The sequence below is a fragment of the Vidua macroura genome, chromosome 6 (genome assembly GCF_024509145.1).
Source record: "Vidua macroura isolate BioBank_ID:100142 chromosome 6, ASM2450914v1, whole genome shotgun sequence".
NCBI classification, from domain to species: domain Eukaryota; kingdom Metazoa; phylum Chordata; class Aves; order Passeriformes; family Viduidae; genus Vidua; species Vidua macroura.
The window spans coordinates 2,526,276-2,549,666 of NC_071576.1; the positions used below are offsets into that span (position 1 = coordinate 2,526,276).

The 23,391-nt window shown below is 59.7% G+C and overlaps 1 protein-coding gene across 2 annotated transcripts; it reads right to left on the reverse strand.

Moving 5' to 3' along the window:
• Positions 1 to 147: 147 nt before the first annotated feature.
• On the reverse strand, positions 148 to 15,683 carry NID2 (nidogen 2). Of its 2 annotated transcripts, none has more exons than XM_053980248.1 (22): positions 15,495 to 15,683; positions 14,480 to 14,788; positions 10,936 to 11,168; positions 10,322 to 10,695; positions 9,603 to 9,752; positions 9,280 to 9,525; positions 8,893 to 9,093; positions 8,546 to 8,764; positions 8,108 to 8,251; positions 7,249 to 7,377; positions 7,022 to 7,165; positions 6,820 to 6,939; positions 6,504 to 6,737; positions 5,554 to 5,790; positions 5,245 to 5,466; positions 4,952 to 5,121; positions 3,786 to 3,915; positions 3,059 to 3,230; positions 2,457 to 2,614; positions 1,797 to 1,920; positions 1,026 to 1,138; positions 148 to 925 (listed from the first exon to the last, which is right to left on the reverse strand). In XM_053980248.1, the coding sequence occupies exons 1-22, from the start codon at positions 15,681 to 15,683 to the stop codon at positions 915 to 917; spliced, it is 4,029 nt and encodes a 1,342-aa protein (XP_053836223.1). In that variant the 3' UTR covers positions 148 to 914. The 2 variants fall into 2 exon arrangements, with proteins under 2 accessions (XP_053836223.1, XP_053836222.1); XM_053980247.1 differs by having other exon boundaries at positions 3,059 to 3,233.
• Positions 15,684 to 23,391: the final 7,708 nt, after the last annotated feature.

The following is a 23,391-nucleotide window of genomic DNA, read 5'->3' on the forward strand; positions in this document are numbered from 1 at the left end:
TTGGCTTTGTGTTGAGGGAAATGCTACATAAAATCTTCTTTTCCTGAGGTCCTGCCCTAGGAGCAGCTTGCTCCTGGCTTGCTCGCTGCTTCCTCATGCTGAAATAGTTCCCCTAGAACTGAAACAGTGAAAAACTGAATCCAAAGGGAAACTTAAACCAACCTTTTTTATTCAATTATTGAAGTAACCTAGAAAAAGTGAAGCATTACAACGTAACTGGTATTTCTGAACATGTATTGGTCTACACTGGGTAGGTCTAGGAAGGCACTTGGAAGACCCAACAAGCATGAACAGATCAATCCTAGCATATTCTTCTAATATAAATACTAAAAGACATGCATGGAGGCAGTGGTGAAAACACAGAATCATCCTCTGGAAAATCTTGAATGCCTTTGCCACATCCCATCCCTGTTCTGCAGGATTTTGGAGCACACACAGTCTCTGTCTTCAGGGCTGTTTGTTATTTAGACCCAGCAATTTACTGCATCCACAGCTTCCCATAGGCACTTAATTCTTATTTTTGGATAAAAGGACCTCTTGGTCAGATTGTCAAAAGTATGAAAAATGAATCCATTCTTCTTCCAATAAAATAAAACATTAGAGTAAAAAAAAAAAAAACCAACTACATTTTAAATCTCCTTGCATTTGAGAGAGAGTTTGAGTCATGGCTTGAGCTTCCCAGAACGTTTTTGGTTTTTTTTTTTGGTGATAGCTCAACATTTTCCACTTGGTAAAAAAATACAGTAGTAAAGTCTTGAGGTATAACTATAAAAAATACTTGAAAATCTTTTGCAGGAAAGCAGGGCACGTCATTGGCCTTGGTGAGGAACTTCTCCCCCCTTGTATGCAGTGACAGTTCTCTGGGTCTGAAATTCCTCTGCGTGCAAAGATCCTTGTTTCCTTGAAAATAGTAACTATTTTCTGGCTGTGGGGAGAAATGGAGATTTTTTTTTTTTTTTTTAGTGTGTCAGGCACTCAGCAGCCATCAGAACTCAGGAGGGGATGGGGTTTGGGTGGGTTTTTACCTCCAGGGCAGTAGGGATAAACTGCTGTGATTCCATAGAGGTGGGATCGCTGCTCTGGAAGATACTCATCAGTGAAGGAGCCTGTTTCTTTATTTACAGCTATCACCCCATCCCTGGTGAAAAAAAAGGGGAAGAAGTGTTTTATTCACCTATGAAACTGGGGTTTTTTCCCCTACTTATGTGTGTTTAAGAACAGGCAGATGACAAGCTTGGTCTGAACACCTGCGAGACAAGTGGAAAGAAATTTGCCCTGCAAAATCCTCCTCCAGCTCAGTCAGTGCATTTCTCAGTGGTGATGCAGCCACAGAAAAGAGCCTTCCAAGGAGAGATTATCTCCCTGAGAGTCCCCTCCAAGCGTGGCAAGCCCTTAAGTGTTTGTTGTAACCTAAGATTGGATGGGAGTTGTGAGAGCTTCCAGCTGGAGTGGGAAGAGAGGCGAGTTCCTGCTGCCGAGGCAAAGGGAACGCCTGAGGACAGGATCTTTCCTTGGACCTCGTCTACATCCAGAGACTTGAGCCAAGTTTCAGTTTAAAAAAAAAAAAAAAAACCAAAAAACCCCAAACCACTGTTTCTGTCCCTCCCAGGGAGCTGGGCTTGTGTCTAAACAACTCCTCCGTGCTGAGATTTACAAGCAGGTGTTGCTGAAGCCACGCTCAGAGACCCAGCAGAGCTCTGGGGAGGCTCCAGGATTTGGGAGCAGGCTGGGATTCCTCTCAGGGAGGGGAGCTGAGCATTCCCAGGCAGGCAGGGGTTGGGTTTTTCCCTGCTCACCGTCTCCAGTCCGTGTGGTAGAAGTGGTTGGCGTAGCTGATGATGCTGAAGGGGTAGTTGAGGTTGCTCTGGATGACGCGCCGGCCGGTGCCGTCTGGGAATGTGCATTCCAGGTGCTTGGTGCCTGTTCAAACACAAAATATTCCCCCATCCTGCTGGAAGTGCCACACCAAATATGTTCTGTGTATTTCACAGACTCACAAGGATCACGGGACACCCCAGCAATCCCACTCTGGGTATCCCTGGCAGCTCCTGGAGCTCTGGCAGCCTCGGGGCCGTGCCCATTCCCTGGGGAGCCTGGGCAGTGCCCAGCACCATCTGGGGGAAGAGCCTTTTCCTGATTTATTACATTTTGAAACAGCTTTTCAGCCTAAAAATGCAGAATCGTAAAATTCAGGGTTGGAAAAACTCCCTAAGACCAAGTCCAGCCACTGTCAAGGCCACCACTGCTCCATGTCCCCACATGCCACATCCACATGGCTTTTAAATCCATCCAGGGACAAGGACTGCCCTGAGGAACAACATTTTCCATGAAGAAATATTTCCTGAAATCCAATCTAAACCTCGGCTGGCCCAACACTGGAGCCCACAGGTAGCACTGGGCTGAAGACACCCAGGATTTTCCCTCGAGGCTCAGTGTGACCCTCTCTGATCCATTACCTGCATCTGCCCAGCACAGCAGCTTGGAGAAGGGGTCAAAAGTCAGGCCATTGGGCAAACCAATGTCTGTGTGCACCAGAACCCTCCTGTTGGCTCCATTGACAGTGGAAGTTTCGATTTTGGGAGCTTCACGATTCCAGTCCGTCCAGTAAAGGTTGCTTGGGAAATAATGCACAAACAGGGCACACAACAGTAAGGAGTGGTGGGAGATGATCCTGCTTCTAAGGCCTGGTTTTTCCCTTATCAGTGCCTGAACCATCTTTATTTGATTAGGAAAAAAACCTCTCCGAGCAAAGCAGAACAACATTAGAGATGTTTATGACCCAAACTCCTGCAGGCAGCAGCTTCCTCGACGAGGGCGAGTCTGAGGAGCAGCACATTTTGTATCCCAACAGCACCCTGGAGGCACAGCTTTCCAAAATAATCTACATCCTGATACAGCAACAGCACTTTGAGCCAAATCTCGAGCTATTCAATAAAAAGAAGGGGGCTGGGGAGCAGAGCCAATCCCTCCTGCAGGACGTGCAGGGTCAGGACGGGGCCGAGTTCTGCACCTTGCAAAAGCCCAAACCCAAAATGCCTGCGGGGTTTCAGCTGCTCACCCTCGGACGGGGTCCACGGCGATGGCGCGGGGGTTGACGAGCTCGGTGTCGAAGAGCACGCGGCGCTCGGAGCCGTCCAGCCGGGCCCGCTCGATCCTGTCCAGGCCACTGTCCGTCCAGAACATGGCCCGGCGCAGGTGGTCCACGGCCAGGCCCTCGGGGCTGATCAGGCCTGCTGGGAGATGGCCACCCTCATGGTGGGGAAATGCTGCTCCGGGATCCCTCGGGCATCGCCAGCCCGATGGTGATGCCTTTAACTTTTGGATTTTTTCATGTGTTTGTGAACCTGTAATTCTTCAGCGTGTAACTCTGAACTGCAGTGTGAGCTGCTGCTTCCCCATTTTGGGGCAGGCACAATTCCTCTCCAGGCCTGGCAGTCAAGGACACCTCACTGCCTCAGGCCCCCAGAGATGTGAACAAAAGTGAGTTGGGGGCAGCAAATGTGGGGTAAACGACTTCATTAGCTGAAGCTGTAATTAAAAGATTAAACCCCAATATGCAAATAGACCAAAGTGTGAAAATGCATAACCTGTTGTCCATTTTTGGGTGTAGCCCCCGGGTGGGCTTTGTCTGCCCAAAACGTACCTTCAATAAATACAACCACTTAATTTTGTCTTAATTTTGTCTGGCCTTTGTTTTTATGTAGGCATCCACGGGAGGAGCCCAGGGCTGCGATGGGAAGAGCAGATGTGGCTTTGGGCAGGTGACACTGGGGACGGGAGCACACCTGAGCTGATGATGGTCTCTGGCTCGGAGCCTGGCTCCAGGCCCGCCCGGCTGATGGTCCGGCCGGCCACGTCAGTCCAGTAGATCATCCTCTCCCGGCAGTCGTAGTCGATCCCCACCACGATGGAGCCCTGCCAGGGTCGGGAGAGGGGGAGAGGGACATGGGCTGAGATCCTGCCAGGAGGCTCAGGGAGGAAACCTCAACCCATCAGCCGGCACTGAGAGCTGCCTGGGACACGCTGCAAGTGGGGAATGACACCCAGATCTCCCATTTCCCCAGCAAAACTCTGCTCTGTTCCCACTGCACCCCCCAGGCTGAATCCCTCAGCAGAGGATTTTAGGGCAGCTGGTGCAGGCTCACGCCCACATCCAGATGGATTTGAACCCTTTGCCTGAAGGAGAGGGTGCTCCAAGAGCAAAGCCAGCCCGGGGAATGACCTTCAGGATGGGGAGGGGGAATACTTGGCAAGGTCCTTCACTTCCCCAGGGTGAGGGGAGGGTCCTGGCCCAGATTTCAGCGTTCCTCTGCCTTGGTCTGGCCTGGCTGGAGAGGCACATGGCCACGCTCCAAGGGGAGTCCAGGGAAGGAAAAAAGGCCAGCCCTGCAGCTGGAAATCTGGGCTGAGACCAACCCTGGAGATCTCTGTGAGCACCTGAACTCCTTCCCTTCGTGAGCAGTCCCAGGTCTGGGACCTGTCTTTCTACTGGGGATGGCTGGAGGGAGGTAAAAATAGAATCCATACAATCCCAGACTGGTTTGGGTTGGAAGGGACCCTAAAGATCATTCAGCTCCACCCCTTCTATGGGCAGGGACACTTTCCACTATCCCAGGCTGCTCCAACCAAGTCTTGGACATTTCCAGGGATGGGGCAGGCACAGCTTCTCTGGGCACCCTGTGCCAGGGCCTCCCCACCCCCCAGTCAATAATTTCATCCCAATATCCCACCTAACCCTGCCCTCCGCCACTGGGAAGCCATCACCACTTCTCCAAAGTGCCACCGAGGCAGCCAGCACAGCCAATGTCCCCAGGTACCAGCATCCACCCTCGAGACCCTCAAACCCTGACAAGTGCTTCAGAGAGAGGTGAAAACGCCAAGGGGCAGCACCAGCCTGTCCCAAACCCCCTCGGTGCTCCTGCACCCCATCCCCACCCCAAGGGTACCGTACATGCAGGGAGAGCAGGGTCTTGGCCGCCTCCTTGTGCAGCCGGGTGCCGTTCAGCGGCAGGTAGCCAATCTGCTGGCCCTGGGCGTAGAGCAGAAACATCCCCGCGGCCGGTGGCGACACGTCGGGCCGGGGCTCGGGCCGGACGCTGGGCGGGGCGACGCTGGGCAGACCTGGCACGTCGGAGGGGACAGACATGGCTCAGGTGGCGTCGTCCCCTCGGCTCCGTGCCCGCAGCGGGGCGCGGTGCCCGCGCTGTCGGCGGCCGGGGTCACTTTGGGGCGCCGGGCTCTTACAGGGCGGGGTGGTGCCGGGCTCGGAGCGCGTCCCCGGGATCTCCCTGCCGCTCTGCTCCACGCACCAGCAGTAGCCGCTGTCCCCGTGGCACTGCAGCGGGGTGAAGTCCCCGCTGGGGTCACACTGCGGCACGTACTGGTCCCCGCGGGGGCTGCCCCCGTAGTGCTCCAGCAAACTCTGCCGCCAGCGCTCGCACATGCTGGGGGGCCGCTCCGTGGGCTCTGGCACGGGAGGGTGACAGTCACCACCCCATTCGGGGGGGACTCAGGGCTTCGCAGAGCCCTGTGCTCCCCCGGGGTGTCACTGACCTGGGCTCCCGCAGCGTGGGGGGGTGGTGCCCGGCGCCGTCCGGGTGCCGGCGATCTCCTGCCCGGCGGCGTCCACGCACCAGCAGTGCCCGGAGCTGCCGTGGCACTGCAGGGGCCGGTACCGGCCCTGCTCGTCGCACTGGGGCACGTGGCTGTCACCCACGGGTGACGGCCCTGGTGGCACCTCCCGCGGGTACATCCGCGCGTGCTCGCAGGGCGTCAGCTGCTGGATGGACTCTGCTGGCGGCAAACGTCCCCACCCCGGGCTCAGGGAGTGCCACCAGCTCCCCTGGAGCCACTTGGCACCTTGGCACCACTTCTCCCATGTCTACCAGCACCCCTTGGTCTGGGGCGGGGGCCAGGGCTGCCCCACTCCAGCCCCCTCGACACCCCACAGATGTTCCCTCCATCGTAAGTTGACACAGGAGGTGGCCCAATGGCCACAGCCACTGTAACCCAATGGGCCAGGGCACCCTGAACACCCAGGGGCCCCTCGATGCACCCACTCGACAGCACCCTGCCCTCAGTGAAGCCCCAGGAGGGTGCTTGGGCAGAGGGTCACAGAGTCACAGAATCCTTCGGGTTCGAAGGGACCTCTGGAGATCCTCCAGTCCAACCTCCCTGCCAAGGCAGGGTCACCTGGAGGAGGTGACACAGGAATGTGTCCGGGTGGGTCTGGAATATCTCCAGAGAGGGAGACTCCACACTCTCCCTGGGCAGCTTTTCCAGGGCTCTGCCACCCTCAGCATGAGGAAATTCTTCCTCATGCTGAGGTGAAACATCTCAAGTTTTAATTTATGGCTGTTTAGTTTATGGGTCCCCTCCACTCGCTGTGGCCCCACTGTCCCCACGCTGCTGGCAGCTGGGCCGAAGTGGGAAGCCTTTGGGACGCCAGCCTGATGCCCAAGGAGCCAACCCTGCTCCCCTCAGCCCCGCAGGGTGTCACTGACCTGGGCTCCCGCAGCGTGGGGGGGTGGTGCCCGGCGCCGTCCGCGTGCCGGCGATCTCCTGCCCGGCGGCGTCCACGCACCAGCAGTGCCCGGAGCTGCCGTGGCACTGCAGGGGCCGGTACCGGCCCTGCTCGTCGCACTGGGGCGCGTGGCCGTCGCCCAGGGGCGGCACCTCCCGCGGGTACATCCGCTCGTGCTGGCAGGGCGTGAGGCGCTGCGGGTTCCCTTCCACCGCTGGAAGGCCAGGAAAGAGGAAGAGTGAGGCTGGGGAAGCTGTGCCGGGCGCAGAGGGCACGGGGCCGAGCGGGCACCTCACCGTACGCGCACTGCAAGCCGTCGCCCGCGTAGCCGGGCCGGCAGCGGCAGGAGAAGGAGCCCGGGGTGTTGTAGCAGACGGCGGCCGGGTGACACGGGCTTTCGGCACACTCGTCCACGTCTGTGCGGGGGGAAGATGGGATCAGCGGGGACAGGGACACCCCCACAGCTGTGGTGGGGGGTCCTTCCCGTGCCCACCTTACCGGAGCAGTGGATGCCATCGCCGGTGTAGCCGGGGAGGCACTCGCAGGTGGCGCGGCCGTCACCGCGGGACAGGCACCGCGCCCGGTCCCCCGGAGCGCAGGGGTGCCGCCCGTCCTCGCAGGGGTCACTCGCCGGTGCCAGCGCTGTGGGGACAGGGGAGGGGTGGTCAGGGCACGTCCACGGGGCACGGGGAGTCGGGGACACCCCGGCTGGGGTCAGCACTTACGCACACACGCCTGCCCGTCCCCCGCCGGCCGGTACCCGCTGCGGCACTCGCAGCGGTAACTGCCCGGCACATTCAGGCACACGGAGAAGGGCCCGCACTGGCTCAGGCCCTCGGCACACTCGTCCACGTCTGGGGAAAGGAGGAGACACCGGGCACCCCGATGGTGGTGGGACACCCCCCCATTTTCAGGGTCTGGCTGCTCGTGGTCTGACAGGGAATATCCTGCCCCACGCTGCCCATCCCATGTCTGTCACTGAACTTCATAAACTACAGAATTAACTTTCTAATCAGCTCAAAATAGAAGGGAATAAAGAACAAGATCGCTTTGGGTGTCTAGTTTTTGACAAAGACGCATTTGTTCAAGGCACACCAATATTCTCAGCTATTTGTGGTTTAAAACTTGGTTTCCTTCTCCTTAAATTAAGTGATCAGATTAGTCACTTAACCTGGGATTTTAGGAGAAGGAAAGCTGTTCCTTATTGAAAGGCAGGATCCTTGAATTCCTTGCCAGCATCACTGTGCAGTGCAGCTCACAGGCACTGGGCAGCTTCTTGTGGAAAGGGACTCTAAAACTGGAAGATAAATTTGCAATGTGAAGTTTGGAGTGATAGGAAAGCAACAACGAAGCTGGCTGGATTTGTGGAACGCAGGAATTATTTTTCCATCGGTTTTGCTTTTTTCCTGTCTCTCCTTTTCTACCCTCCTCTTTTTTGTCTGCTCCCGGAGCGCTTCCCCAGGGACCTCCAGCACCCTGCCTCAGTTTCCCCCCATGACATCCCTGTGCTCGGGGAAGCTCCGTGGGTGCTGTGACATCCCAAATACTGGTGACCACCAGCAGCTCCCCCCCAGCCCCGCTGACCTTGGCAGCCCCGTCCATCTGGGTGGTAGCCGGCCGCACACTCGCACGTGTACTCTGTGCCCACGCCGGGCTGGCAGCGCGCCGGTGCCTCGCACGCGTGGGAGCCGTCGTGGCACGGGCTCACCCCGGGATTCTCGGCATCGTCTGCGTGCGCACAGGGACGTCGGGGGGAATAAAACATCCGGGAGACACAGGGAGCGACCATCCCCACTTACACTTGATCACCGCTGCGCTGCAGCGCCGTTGTCCCGCGCAGGGAACCACCCCCACCACGCCGGCGGCGCTGCAGCTCAAACTGCTCGGGAAACCCCTCCTTTTTTGGCTGATTTTGGGCAAAGCCAGCGCACCGCAGCTTTGGGAGACGGCGGCACCCCGCTGAGGGCTGGCACCCTGGACTGGCACACGGACTGGGACCCGGGGGTGGGTGCTGGCGCTCACCTCGTGCCGGGCCGATGCGGGCGGCCAGGGCGTAGCGCAGGACGTGCTCGTGGCCGTCGAAGAGGGCGAAGGCGCGCGCCACCGAGAGCCGCTGCCGCGCCGGCAGCCGCGAGTGCGGGCACCCCGAGAAGGTGATGTTCTGGCGCAGGCGGTAGGACAAGGTCTGGTTGGCGGTGCCCGCGGCCACCACGTATTCCCGCTGGCCTGAGGATGCCACAGCTGCCGGATGGCACGGAGAACGCCGTGGGATGTGGGAGAAACGGTGTCAGCACCGGTGTGGCCGGGATGTTCTCGCGCATTCAGGGGTGGTGTGTGAGGAACTGAAGGCAGGTGAGCACAGGTCTTACCTGAGCTGGAGTAGGAGTAGAGTTCCTCGTAGGGAGTGATGTGGACGGTGACGTTCTCGGGCAGGAATGGCACCTCACCCTGGATGTGTGTCCTGAGGCTTAAATAATTGTCCGGCCCCAGGCCCTCGGCTGTCTGAGTGACCTGGACCGTCTCCCCACCGGGGTAAAACGTCACCTCCAGGCTCTGGGTGAATTCAGCGCCTGGGCGGGAAAAGGAAACGCTCACCATTTGTAGGGACAACCCCAAAGCGTCTTTCCCATGGGGAGTCACAGCGAGAGGTGAGCGCCAGCTGAGAGAGGGACTGGAGAAAACCTGGAGCTGCCATGAACCCCACCCCCAGCAGCCACACCCCTGGGAGCGATGGCACCTCCCAAATCCCCGCTCACCGGTGATGCTGAAGCCGTTCTCAGAGCCGGGCTCCTCCAGGGCGAAGAGCCACGCGAAGAGCCCCCCGACGGGCAGCAGGGGCAGCAGGGCGCGGGCAGCGGGCTGGGGCACCCCGCTGATGGCCGTGTAGGCTCTGCCATCGCTGCCCACGATGTAGGCGTGCAGGTCCACGTCCTGGAAGCGGACGGACGCCCGTCCCACCCTCAGGCTCCCGCTCACCTTCCCGTTGAGGCGATGCACGGCCCCTGGGTGGGGAGATGGGCACCCCTGGCAGCGGCCACCCAGGCACGGGCTGCCCGTCCCCGCCGCCCGCCCCGCGTACCTTCGGGCAGGCACTGCCGCCCGTTCCCGTAGAAGGTGGCCCGGCAGTGGCAGCAGAAGCCGGCGGCGTAGTCGGTGCAGAAGGCGTGAGGGGAGCAGCGCCCGTGGTGCTGGGCACACGTCTCCTTGCTGGCTGCGCTGTAGGTGAACACTGGGGGCAGAGGGGAGACGCTTGGGGGCACAATGACAAAGCCACCCTTCACAGGGGGGTGGGTGCTTTGCCTTCTTGGCCCCAAAAGCACCGCCTGGAAACGAGCCAGCTGGCAGCGGCGGCTCCCAAGAGAGTCACTGGGGAGGCAGAGGGGTTGGTGGAGGGCTTGGAACCTGTTGCCCGATTTCAGGCAGATCTGACAAGAGGGCACGAGATCAAATTCCTGACGGTATTTTTGGGAGACAGTTGGCTGGGGACGGGGACTCTGCTCCCCCGGGCACGTGCCACGGCGGCTCGGCTGGCGGGGAGGGTGGCAAGGCCAATTCTGGGACCTGTCCCCTGAGCTTCCCACCCCGTCCCGTGCTCCGGGCCTCCCGCCTTTCCCTTGGCAAGCCGGGCGGGCAGGGCTGGCTCCAGCAGCCCCTTGGCAGCGGGATGGGGCCGAGAGGAGCAGCTTTGGCTGCTTGGGACGGGGTGAACTTTCCAGCCAGGGAGCCACCCCCACTCGGTCGCTGTCCCCACTGGGTCATTGTCCCCACTGGGCCACCGCAGGGGCTGTGGCCGCTCACCGTCGGGGTTGAAATGCACGTCCTCCTCCACGCCCACGCCGTGCTGGCCGGAGCTGTAGGAGGAGGGGTTGGCAGAGTAGCTCTGCCCGGTGCCACCGTCCCCTCTGGGCTGCAGCCAGCGGCTCCGCTCCTGGGTGTCCCTCCTCCCGGGGACGAAGCCCAGGAGCACCGGGCTGTGGGATCCGTGGCTGGGACGCTGGGCCGTGGATGCGTGGCTGGAGAGGGGGTGGGGGTGGCCGGCGGTGCCAGGGTTGGGGTGCTCAGCGGGGCTCTGAGGCACAGCAGGAGCAGCTCCCTCGCCACCCCCCGGCTCCACGTGCTCCGTGCCGCCCACGTGGAAAACCCACACGCCGGGGATTCCCGTGTTGCTCTCCCTGTGGACACAGCACACACGAACATCATCACAGCCATGCTGGGAAAGCCACCCCAAAAGGTGGCACCACCCCTCCAGGACCCCAGTACAGCTCCTGTGCGTGTGGGGCTGAGCCCCTGGTGCAGCCCAGCACCCCAAGGTCACTCCTCAAATTTTTTCCAGGCTCTAAAAGGCTCCAGGGCTGGGAGAAGGTGACCCTGCTCCCCCTGCCCACACCCAGAGCACCCCAGGTTCCACTCACCTCTCCAGGTTCCTCAGAGCCTGCTCGCTGCTGGCCAGGCTGTGGAAGAGCCCGTCCCTCTTCGGGTCATCGCTGTCCCCCCAGCTGAAGCCCACCCTGGCTGGCAGCTCCAGCTGGACGTTGTAGGACTCCTTGGGTCGTGTCCCCAGGAACTGGAGGCCGCCGTCGGGGTAGAGGAAGATGGTGTAGGTGTCCTCATCGTTGTAGGCTATGACTGCCTGGAAGGTGTTGAGCTGCCAAAGGGAGAGCAGATGGATGGACGGACGGACGGCACGGAGGGGCAGGAGCACAGCAGAGGAGTGAAGGAAGGGGAGCAGGGATGTGAGAGGCAGCCCCACACACACCACAGGGCATGCAAGCACCCCAAAAGGGCCATCCAACAGAGAGGAACTCCATGGAAACAGGCTGGGAGAGCTGGGGGTGTTCACCTGGAGAGGAGAAGGCTCCAGGGAGAGCTCAGAGCCCCTTGCAGGGCCTGAAGGGGCCCCAGGAGAGCTGCAGAGGGACTGAGGACAAGGGATGGAGGGACAGGACCCAGGGAATGGCTCCCACTGCCAGAGGGCAGGGATGGATGGGAGATTGGGAAGGAATTCCTGGCTGTGAGGGTGGGCAGGCCCTGGCACAGGGTGCCCAGAGAAGCTGTGGCTGCCCCTGGATCCCTGGATGTGTCCAAGGCCAGGTTGGACAGGGCTGGGAGTCACCTGGGATAGTGGAAGGGTTCCCTGCCCATAGCAGGGGTGGCACTGAATGTTCTTTGAGGTCCTTCCAACCCAAACCATTCCATGATCAGCCTGCAGAGATCTCCTGGGCAAGAGCAGGAGCTGGGGCTGCTCATGCCCAGCCAAACCCCGAGTGCCACAATCTGGGAAGATGCTCAGCATCCTCCTAGGAGCCCAGGGCACAGCCTGGCCACTCCCTCAGTGCGAGGGTGTCCCAAGAGCATCCCTGGCCATGCTCTGCACTAGGCACCCCTCACTCCTGTCCTCCCACCGACACCCCCCTGCTCCATCCCATCAGCACCAGAGGAAAACCCACACCCCGCCCCCGCTCGTCCCTGAGAACAATTTTAGCTCGGTTTCCTCCGGAAAAAACATTTCTGTGCTCCCGGCTTCCCATACATCCCGCTATAGGCAGGCAGCCCTGCGAGCCTTGGGGCCGTGCCAGGCAGCGGCACCGCGGCCACAACCCCCGGACGGGGAGGCTCCGGAGCCGGCACAGCCCTGCCGAGCCACCCGACAACACACACGCTCCAGAAACGCCGAGGAACCAACCCTCGCACAGCTCCCGCTCCTCCAAGCCCGTCCTTCCCACCGAGCCGCTGGAAGCAGCACGCAGGGAACGGCGCCCGAGCGAAGGAAAAGTGATTGAATTCCCAGCTTCACCCCCGGAGCAGCGGGAGGGAGGCTGGGGGCTCCCCCCGCTCCACCCGCCCTGATTTTGGGGCGCAGGGCCCCCGGAGCATCGCTGGATTTCCTGGCAGCCCCGCGGGATATAAAGAGCCTTGTTGTGCCTGTCACACACTCGGGCATTCAGAGACCCCGAAAAGGCAGCCAAAAAAGCTGGGGGGGGGGGGGGGGAGGGGTGGAATAACCCCCCTCCCCCCGGGGCTGGATTCCTCCCCCACGCAGCCAAATCTCAGCAGCAGCTGCAGGACTCATTCTGCCTTGGGGTGGGTGGCCAGGGGGGACGCGCTGGGTGACATCGATGTGCTGGCACGGTGGGATGAAGGGAAGGAGGGGGGAAAGCCCCCAGCAAAGAGCTGCAAAGGGCAAATTCCAGCCCAAAAGGGCAAGTCTTGCTCCTACAGAAGCACACTCAGCCTTGTCCCGTTGTGCAGCCCGGGAAAATGTCACTGCAGGGACCAGGAGCATGCCCCAAGGAGTTGGAGGGGACACTGCCAGGGCACTGCCAGACCTCCCACCCAGGCAGGACCCCCAAAGAGGGGCTCTGGGGATCCTCTGCTCCCCATCTCAACCCAGTTTTCTACTTTTAGGCCTCAAAAGGGATTAGCCATGTCTTTCCAGGGCAGGGGGAAAGGCTTTGGAGTCAGTCCTGGTTCTGAGCAGCAGGAGGGCAGCGTTTCCATAAACAACATTTGGTCAGGGAAAAAAAAAAAAAAAAAAAAAAAAAAAAGTGGTGTTTGGGGAGATTTTTAGCAGTTTTGGCGAAGGGGGAGCTCAGCAAAGCACAGGCACAAGCTGCATTTCAGGAGCTTTCCCTGGAGCTCCTCATTTCCAAACAAGACCGGTTTCATTTTAAAGCCTGATCCAAACTCCTCAGAGGAGGAAAAAACCACAACGGGGAAGAGAAAAGAAGAGGAGGCTGCGTTTTCGATGGCCATGAGGTCGCTGTGAGGCCCCTGATGGCATCTCTTCAGCTGTTTTCCCAACTTTTAAATGAGAGGAAAAAATGTGCCTTGTCTCCTTCCAAACCTCAGCTTCTTGCCTTGCTTGGCTTCCCTCTCAGCAACGTGCCACCAAAAGGCCCCGGAGTGGGGGGATGGCTTCTGGTGGTCCTTGAGGACCTGGTGGCTGCTGCTGGGCTTTGGGGGAGAGCCCATCACCCATCACCCAGCTCTGGGTGTCCATCACCAGCGTTTTCCTGGTGCAGCTCACCCTTTTCAGCTCCTTGGTGGCCGCGCAGCTGGCGGAGCGTCGCTGTCACCTCCTCAGCACATCATCAGCCTGATGTGACAGCTCATGACCCGGGACGGGCAGCGCTGGAGGTCCACCCACGCAGGAGCCTTATCAGCCCCGTGGGTGGAGAGCACAGGTCACCCCCCCCCGCCCCGAGCTGGCAGACCACCTATGAGCTTGTTTTCCAGGCACAAAATCAGCCCACGGTGGAAATTCCAAAGCCGGTTGCTCACCAGCAGCGCGATCAGCACAGGGCCAGCCCCGAGCCACCAGTAAAGGTCAGGAGCACAATGGGTGACCTAAACCAGGGCCTCCCCCAGCTGCCCCCAGCCACCCTCTGCCCTGCAAAGCCAGAGCTACCAGCACTGGAAAGCTTTGTCTGGAAAGAGTCAGAGTCATGGAATGGTTTGGGTTGAGGGGATCTTAAAACTCGTCCCATTCCACCCTCTGCCATGGCAGGGACACCTTCCACTGTCCCAGGTTCCTCCAAGCCCCAGTGTCCAATCTGGCCTTGGACACTGCCAGGGATCATGGGCAGCCTCAGTTTCTCTGGGCACCCTGTGCCAGGGCCTCACCACCCTCACAGCCAAGAATTTCTTTCTAATATCTGATCCAAGCAATGTGAAGCCATTCTCCCTTGCCCTGTCACTCCATGTCCTTGTTCAAGCACCTCCAGCCATGAAGGCAACCTCTAAACCTCTTCTGGCCAACAACCCCACCACTGCCACAGCTCTGATCAGAGGGGGAAAGCTCCACGTTCCTCCTGGTGCTCACCCAAGGATGGATGGATGGAGCCACCATCCAGCTGCCCAGAAAGAAAAGACCCAGCATTTTGGGTACCACACAAGAGAAACTCATCCTCCCGTGACACGTAGGGTGGGCATCCAAGCTCAGCCCCTTGGCCTCACCTTCGTGGAGGGCTCGGTGTCCTGGGAGAGCTCCTGGTAGGCGCCCACCTCCTCCCAGGTGGCAATGAAGGCATTGGTGGGCACGAAGGCGCCAGCAGAGCGGGGAAAGCCGGCCTGGATGTATCCCACAGCCTGGTCCAGCACGTCCCGAGAGTCATCCTGCCGATAGTAGATGTTGCCTCTGTCCCCGGAGGTGTCCAGGTCGGCCAGGAAGGGGGCGATGACGGGGAAGTCTGTGGGGAAATCGTCATCCACGTACTGGGTCTCCCTGGGGAAATCCTGGGTGGAGATGACCCCGTTGGTCCCCACCTGCAGGGAGAGCGGTGCAGGGTGCTCAGGAGCCGCAGAGGTGCCACCACTGCGGGTCCCCTTGCCCCGTCCCCCCCCTCCTCGGTGCAGTGGGGCACGGGGCTGAGAGCCCTGAGGCCGCGTGGCCCCATCCGGCCGGGCAGAAAACAAAGACCTCGGGCTTCTCCGTCCCCCAGGGAGCTGCGGCTCGGGGGCCGTCCCAGCTGCAGCCGCTGCTGGCGGGGGAACAGCTGCGGAGGAGAAAGCCCTCTTGTTCCTCCGCAGCCGGAGACGGCGGGCAGGAGACCGCGGGAAAGGGGAAATGGATGGACGGACGGACGGACGGATGGACGGATGGATGGAGAAAACACGTGCGGTGGGACAGCGAAGGAGCACATGGAGGGGCAGGGGCGGGCAGGAGGAGGAGGAGGAGGGGGTGTAAAGGCAGGGGAGGAAGGGGGTGAGTGGGAGGAAGGATGGAGGGGTGAAAAGCCAGAGGGAAGGAGGGATGGTGGGACAGAAGGATGGAGGGAAGCAAAGTGGGAAGATGGAGAGAGACAGGGCTGGAATGAGGGAGGGACAGAGGGTGGAGAGATGGACGGAGCGAAGCTGGAGGGACAGAGGGAGATGATGGAGAGGAGGAAGCGGGGCAGGGAGTAAGAGCGGCCGGGGGGAAGGAGGGCAGGGAAGGAGAAGGGAGCAGGGAGCGGGGCCAGGCGGGACTCACGTAGAGGCGGCGGGCGGCGCGGCCGTAGAGGCGGAGGGCGCGGCGGAGCAGCAGCCCCGGCGAGCTCTCGTCGTCTCCGGGCCGGAGCCGGGCATCGCCGCGGGCCGGGCCGTGCGGGAGCAGCCCCGGGCGGGGCAGGGCTGCCCCCACCGCCAGCACCGCCGCCAGCACCGCCGCCACCGCCCGCATCCCGCCACCGGGAGCTCCCGACGGTGCCGAGCGGAGCCGAGCGGGAGGAGCCGAGCGGAGCCGCACGGACCGGACGGGGCGACCCCGGCCCCGCGGGGCGGGACGGGGAGTAGCCCGAGGGGCGTGGCCAAGCAGCGGCCGTCCCCGGACTGGGCCAATCAGGTTTTACCCAAAATCCGTCCAGGGTTGAGGCCCCCATCACCCCGGTAGCGGCATCCCGGGGGGGGGGGAGCGGGGTACCACAGCGGCGGTGTCCCCGAGGGGGCATCCCGGGAAGGAGAGCGCTGCCCCCCTCTTGGTGCCCCCCATCCCCTCCCCGCCTCGCCGCGACCCCCCCCGGGGCCGGGCCCGCGTCCAGCCGGGGTCGGGGCCGCTCCCCGCTCGCTCCCTCGGATCCTGCTCCCTTGAGCCGGGAAGAAACGTGACTCCTCATCCCCAGGGGAGCGGCGGGGGGGAGGACGCGGGCAGCCCCCGGCCAAAATCTGTCGTGCAGCTCGGCTGGCAGGCGGTCAGCGAGCGGCCCCACGCACGCAGGGCCGGGCGCGGGGTCAGCGCTGTTTATCCTTTCTCTGTCCCATCATCCGTCATCTCCAGCTCTGCAGTGACCGATGGATCGAGGAGAATTCCCCGCCTTTGCGGCGGGGGGCCGGGGTGGGAGCACCCACAGCGGTGGAGGGGAGGAAGAGCTCAAACCCCGACAGCTGCACTCCATGAGTGCTCCTGGAAATCCGGGCTGGGAGCAGCCAAAAGCTCTGCTCCAGCTTCCTGGAGCGTTTTCCCCTTCCCTGGCCCGGAGACTGCATCTGTCCCAAGGCACAGCCGTGCCCGAGGAATGCCAGATAACAAGGAGGGAAGTGTCAAACCCCAGTAGGCTGCCGAGAGAAATAAATCAGGGACACATTCATGGCGTTCCCGACAGGAATCCTCACACCCTCCGCCCTGTCTGCTGCAGTGACAGCGATTTGTCACTGTGGCCCCTGTCCCCTCCGTCCTAGCAAAGTGCAATCCACCGCATCCTGCTCACCCTGGAAAGCAGCTCCCACTGGTGCTGGGATTGAGCTGGTTTGGAAGTCTGGCTGTCCCAGGGAGTGTCACTGCCGGGGCCACATCTGGAGAAGCCACTGCCCCTTGGCTGCAGGCAGCTGGCTGGCTCCAGCCCCTGGAAGGAGTCATTTGCCTGGCCATGGAAAACCATTAGGACTTTGAGCGGGGTCCAGGCCAGCTGGACACGATCCGCAGCCTGTGAGGAGCTTCCCGTGCCAAAATGTGGCTTTTCTTTGAAGCTCAAACACCTCCATGGCTCTCCAGGGAAACTGGGAGCTGCAGGGGGCCAGCAGCTCCTCTGCCTGGTGAGATCCCGGCTGGGATGTCACTCCCATGGGGAATGGTGGCATTTGGTGGCACCTCGGAGGTGGCAGTGGGCAGAGGGGGCAGGAAGTGAGGGAGGGAAAGGGAGGGAAGCCTTGCTGCTCCATGAGATCTTTGGGGGCTATTGAAAATCCAAACCACGGGCCCTGAGAATCCTCTGGACAGGTAAGGAGGAGCTGCCAGGCTTCCTGCAGTCCTTAGGATGCTAAAAAGTGAATTTCCCCAACTCCCTGAGCCAGACTGGCACCAGTCAGCTAAAAAAAAGTGGCAGCTGGGGAGAGCTGGAGTCCTGTCCTGGCCTTGGGAGCAGAGCCCTGCTGGCATGGGCATCCCTGGGGCTTTGGGAGAAGCTGGGAGCCTTAGTGAGGATGGGAACAGGGATTGGGGTGAGGAAGAGGATGGAGACAAGAAAGGGGATGAGGATAAGGATGAGGATCATGATGTGGATGGGGTCAGGGATGAGGATGGGGAGATGGGAATGGGACAGAGACAGGGATGGACACTGAGATGGGGACAGGAACAGGGATGAGGACAGGAACAGGGATAAAGATGGAGACAAGGATGGGGATGGGGATATGGATGAGGATGGGAAAGAGAGAATGAAGAGGAAGGTGAGGAAAAGGGCAAGCATGGGGATGTGGATGGGCATAGGAATAGGTTTTGGGATGCATATGGGATTGGGGATAGGGATGAGGATGAAGGTGGGGATGGGGACAAGGATGAGGCTGGGGACAGGATATGGATGGGGACAGGGACAGGCTGAGCTCGTCCACACCCTGTGCTGGGAAGGGAGGTGGCACAGGGACCCTGTAATCACTTCCATGTGCCTCGGCAGAGCCTCTGGCTGCAGGGTCCGTCACTTCTTTCAGCTTGGGCATAAAAACAATCCAGAGCCATTTCCTGGGAGGCATTTTGGGCAGAAACAGATGTGCTGACATTATGGAAACGGGGCAAGATCCGGGATGGGGCTGAGGACGGATCTGTCCCGACCCAGCAGATGCTCCCAACTCCCTGTGCTAAACTGGGAAAACCAGGACAAGCCCCTGGTGACACTCCTGCCAGATGTGGCTGCTGGGCGGGTCGGCACCTCCCCGTCCTGCTGAAGGCTCACCTTCCCCTGGGCTCCCAGCGAGGAGCAGGAAAAGCAGAGGAATCCCTGGCTCCGAGGCTGCTGAAGCAGGAAATCCCGGCAGCCTCCCCCCCCGAGCCTGGCAGGCTGGAATTGCTGATCCCCCGCAGCCGGCAGAGATAAGGGCAGCAGCAGGAAACGCGCACCTCTCCCGGGGCAGGCGGGAAAGGAAGCGTGATTCCCGGGGATGGGAGCGTGGCCCGTGGTTTGGATTTTTTTTTTTTTTTTGGGGGGGGCTGCAGCACGCAGCAAAGGCTCACAGGATGCACCGGGGCCGCTCGGTGCTTTGGGATGTTTGCAGGGAAGCAGGGCTGGGATAAGAGCAGGGATTCAGCCCGGGCTGGGTCAGCAGTGTCCCGTTGCCAGCTGGGTTAGTGGGTCACTGCAATAAAGGCCTTGGAGCATTTCTCCCCCTGCTCAAGGTCAGGGGATTTGGCAGGAAGGGCCATGAAGCCGTGCCTTGCACATCCCTGTGGTTCCTGCAGGGAAGGGCTCTCACAGGGAGAGGGCTGTGCACCCCTGAGCTCCCTGGAGCAGCACCAGCAAGGGGTTTGGCCTCATGTCCTAAGAAAAAGAGAAGTCTCAGGGGACCTCCCTTATAGAGTCATGGAATGGTTCAGGTTGGAAAAGCCCTCTAAGATCATCCAGCACTGCCAAGGCCACCACTGACCCCTGTCCCCAAGTGCCACATCCACGTGGCTTTTAAATCCCTCCAGGATGGGGAATCCACCACTGCTCCGGGCAGCTGTGCCAGGGCTGGACAAACCTTGTTTGTGAAGAACTTTTCTCAATATCCAATCTAAACCTCCCCTGGCACAACTTGAGGCTCTCCCTGTTCCCTGGGAGCAGAGCCTGACCCCCACTTGGTTGCCCTCTCTTTCCATGGAATGCTAGAAAGAAAATTCCTCCATCTGTAACAACTGGAATCTGCTGGATAATACCAGCCAAATGTGACAGCAGCATTTCTGAGGCTCTGTAAAACCAGACAGAATAAAACCAGACCCCATCAGCTGCCCCCTGGCCCAGGAAGGTGGGCACAGCCCTGGGTTTGAGCCCAACCCTCAGGAGCCATCAGCTGGTGCCTCGCTTTCCAGCAGCAGGAGCAAGTTCTGAGCTGTGCCAAGGACAAAGGGGGACTCTCTGGGTGGCTGTCCCCCTTCTGTGGGGTGGCACTGCATCCCTTCAGGCCATCCTGAGGGACTTCTCCATCTCCCTGCCTTCCCTGGGGCTGTTTCCTTTCCTGGGAGCAGCCTGAGGGAGCTGACAGCAGGGCAGGTCCCCCCCAGCACAGCACCCAGCTCTCCACATCTCCATTTTTGGGAACACTTCTCATTAATTTTTGCTCTCAATTCCTTGACTCAGCTTCGCCTCATGACTCAGCACCTCCTCACCCTGGCCCGCTGCAGGGACACAATTCCCAATGGATCCAGGGATGGACACAATTCCCAGTGGATCCAGGATTTGCTCAAGGGCAGCCACCCATGCTGCAGGTGATTTCCCACTTGTGACCCAGCCACGGATCTTTCAGCTCAGGACATCACAGGTGTTGTGGGAGAGAGGTTTTCCTCATGGAGAGTTGGAATTATGGGGTGCAGCACACCATGGAAAAACAAGGTTTTTATAAAAAGAGGGTTTCTTGGCACCTTGGCTGGAGCAGAAATGTGGGAAAAGGATTCAGTGCCTGGAGAGGAGGAAAACCAAGTTGGATGAGGCTCAGAGCAACCAGGCCTAGTGGAAGTTGTCCCTGCCCGTAGCAGGGGGCTGGAATGGGATGAGATTTAAGGTCCCTTCCAACCCAAACCATTCTGGGATCCCAGGATGAAGCTGCTGAATCCTCTCAGCTGGAAAGTGGAGCTCGGATCTCCCAGCACCCCGAGGAGCTGAAGACTCACAGGATGGAAAAACTTTCTGAGACATCTGAGCCCAGAAACACTCCAGGTTTTACAGTGTATTTTAAGACATAAAGATAAAGAAAAGGTTTTGGTTTTTTTTTTTTTTTAATCTCTGGGGCTCTCCTTCCTTCCTTCCTCTCTCTAAATATTGCTGCAGAGCTGTTTTTACTCCAGCAGCTGCCGGATGAGCGTGAGGAGCCCTGCGAGCCCCCGGCACAGAGCTCGCAGGGAGCTCCCAGCCCTGCCTGACACTGACTGATTCCTGCTCCCCAAGATTAGCCACCAGCTCCTTATTTGGTCCAGGCTCCAGCAAATTCCCTGGCAGAGGGGATTGCATCTGCAGGCAGAGCAGCCCGGATGGGTTTGTGCTGGAGCATCTGTCAGGAGGGAGCGGGTTCAGAGCAGAGATAAAATCAGGGTTCAGAGCAGAGATAAAATCAGGGGTGTCTCCAGGGAGTCTCATGTTTGTCCCTGCAGCACAAAGCACAGCAGACACACATTGCCTGTCCCCATCACTCTCCAGAGCACAGAATCGGAGCAGAACCACAGAATTCCCTGAGCTGGAAGGGATCCACAGGGATCATCCAGAGCTCCTGGCCCTGCCCAGACCACCCAACAATCCCACCCTGGGCATCCCTGGGAGTGGTGTCCAAGCACTCCTGGAGCTCTGGCAGCCTCGGGGCTGTGCCCATTCCCTGGGCAGCCTGGGCAGTGCCAGCACCCTCTGGGGGAAGAAAATTTTCCTCATATCCAACCTAAACCTCCCCAACACGGGTCTGATCCTGTCCCATCCCAGGGCTCTGACCCCCAGCACGTGCTGGGCTGAGCTGCTGCAGCTTTGAGACCCTTCCTCGGGTGTTTATACCCAGAATCAAGAGTTTGCTGCAGAATTAGGCTTTATTTGTTGCATGGATTAGGCGCCCCTGGAATCTGCCCAGCTTCTCCCCAGCTGGAAGTGGACAGGGAATCCCAGGATGTTTTGGCTTGGAAAGGACCTTAAATCCCATCTATTTTCGTGGGCAGGGACACCTTCCCCTAGACCAGCTCCCGGGGAAGCTGGGATCCCTCAGCTTGCCCTGGGAGCCACCATCAGAGCTGGGATTCAGCTCTAACAAATCCAAGTCTCGCCCCAAAACCTCTTTCCAGCTCATCTCTCCTCGCCTGACCTCCTGGGGCCTCCAGCCCTGACCCCTGCAGCCCCAGAGGGCTCGGGGGTGACTAATCCCAGCAATTAGCCTCGTTCCCTGCATTTATCTCCTTCCTGCCTTTGTCTCCCCCTGACAGCTTCTGGGAGCAAATCCGCTTCCAGCCACATTTCCCCGGCTCCATCGCTGCTGCCAGCCTTTGTCCCTGGGTGAAGAGGTTATTCCCCCCCCAACACGTGTCCCCTGCATCCGCTGTGCCCCAAAAGCAGCGCCGAGGTCACCGAGCCCCGGCAGGACCCGCTGCGGCTGCGGCTGCGGCCGGGAGGATTTGTTCTTTCAATTGAAGACGGATGCAGCCCCGGCGGCGTTTCAGGCTAAAAGGGATTTTAGGGCTGAGCGATCCGGCTAAATGGGGACAGAAGGGCTTGGGGTAGCTGGAAATTCAATGGGGAATAGCGGGACACATGGGCAGCACATCTGGGAGCTGCCTGCTCCACCCAGCCCGGCCCCCGGGACAGGCTGTGCTCCCACAGGGGAGCTCCGGGGACACACGGACATCCAGAGGGATGGAAATTATAGAGAAATTACAGCTGCGGGGTTCGCAGCCTTTCCATGCCTAAAGCAAGGAGCCAGCCCGCTTGCATTTAATTATTGTTATGTTCCCTGAGATTTTATTTTGGTTTTTTAGTTCAGGATTCTTCTCCCCTTAAACTGAGATTCAAAAATATGGGCTGCTCATGAAGGAAAAAAAGAGACAGAGATAGAGGGGGGGGGGGAAAAGGATGGAGAGAAGGAAGGATGGATTTGGGTTGAAAGGGACCTTAAGAATCATCCCATTCCAACCCCCTGCCATGGGCAGAGACAGCCCCCACTATCCCAGGTGGCTCCAAGCCCTGTCCAGCCTGGCCTTGGACACATCCAGGGGCACCCTGTGCCAGGGCCTGCCCACCCTCCCAGCCAGGAATTCCCAATTCCCAGTCTCCCATCCATCCCTGCCCTCTGGCAGTGGGAGCCATTCCCTGGCTCCTGTCCCTCCATCCCTTGTCCCCAGTCCCTCTCCAGCCCCCTTGGAGCCCCTTTAGACCTTGCAAGGGGCTCTGAGCTCTCCCTGGAGCCTTCTCCTCTCCAGGTGAACATTCCCAGCTCTCCCAGCCTGGCTCCAGCCCTTGGAGCAGCTCCGTGGCTCCTCTGGATTTGCTCCAGCAGCTCCACGTCCCTCTGATGCTGGGGGCAGCACTTTCGGTGGGACCGGCCGGGGAGCGCCGGGCACGGCTGCGGGGATGGAGGGGAGGAGAAGGAGCGGAGAGGGGCGGGGAGCGGGGCCGCTCCTGGTAATCCCGGTGATCCCGACAATCCCGGTGATCCCGACAATCCCGGCCGCTGCCGCCGCCTGCCGCCCGCAGCGGGACACGCCGCACGCACCCGTGGGACACACGGACCCGTGGGACACACGGACCCACGGACAGCCCCCCCACCCCCGGCGGGACCCCTCGCTGTGCCCCCCGGTGGTCCCTGCTCAGGCACAAGTCGCCCCCACACCCCTCAGACACTCAGGGGTGGCACAGCCGGGACCCAGGAGATGATCAGAGCTGCACCCACCCAGCCCGGGCACGCTCCGGGCCCCGGACAGGTGCCTGCTTCCCGGAACTTCCCTTCTCCTTTCTCCTTTCCTTTTTCCTTTTTTTTCCTCCCCCTTTTCCCTTTTCCTTTCCCCCCCCTTTTTTCCTTTTCCTTTTCTCCCCCTTTTTCCTTTTCTTTTTCCTTTCCTTTCCTCTCCTTTTTCCTTTACTGTTTCCTTTCTTTTCCTCTCCTTTTTCCTTTAATGTTTCCTTTCCTCTCCTTTTTCCTTTAATGTTTCTTTTCCTCTCCTTTTTCCTTTACTGTTTCCTTTCCTCTCCTTTTTCCTTTACTTTTTCCTTTCCTTTCCTCTCCTTTTTCCTTTACTGTTTCCTTTCCTCTCCTTTTTCCTTTACTTTTTCCTTTCCTTTCCTCTCCTTTTTCCTTTACTGTTTCCTTTCCTCTCCTTTTTCCTTTACTTTCCCCCCTTTTTCCTTTCCTTCACCAATGTCGTGGGGACAGGACATTTTCATGCTTATTATCCCAATCGTGGTTTCTATTCCCTGCTCTCAGTTTGTTTTGTCTTCCCCCTGTATTAGCCAGCAGCGAGCCGGGGG

Bases quoted from the DNA above. Each gene is read 5' to 3' on its own strand.
- NID2 (XM_053980247.1), bottom strand. From the start codon at position 15,683: ATGCGGGCGGTGGCGGCGGTGCTGGCGGCGGTGCTGGCGGTGGGGGCA. The intron at 9,753-10,321 runs GTGAGCGGCCAC...CTCTGCCCCCAG, and splicing joins CGTGCATTTCAACCCCGACG to TGTTCACCTACAGCGCAGCC. The intron at 5,122-5,244 runs GTAAGAGCCCGG...CCGACGTGCCAG, and splicing joins GCCCGGCACCACCCCGCCCT to GTCTGCCCAGCGTCGCCCCG.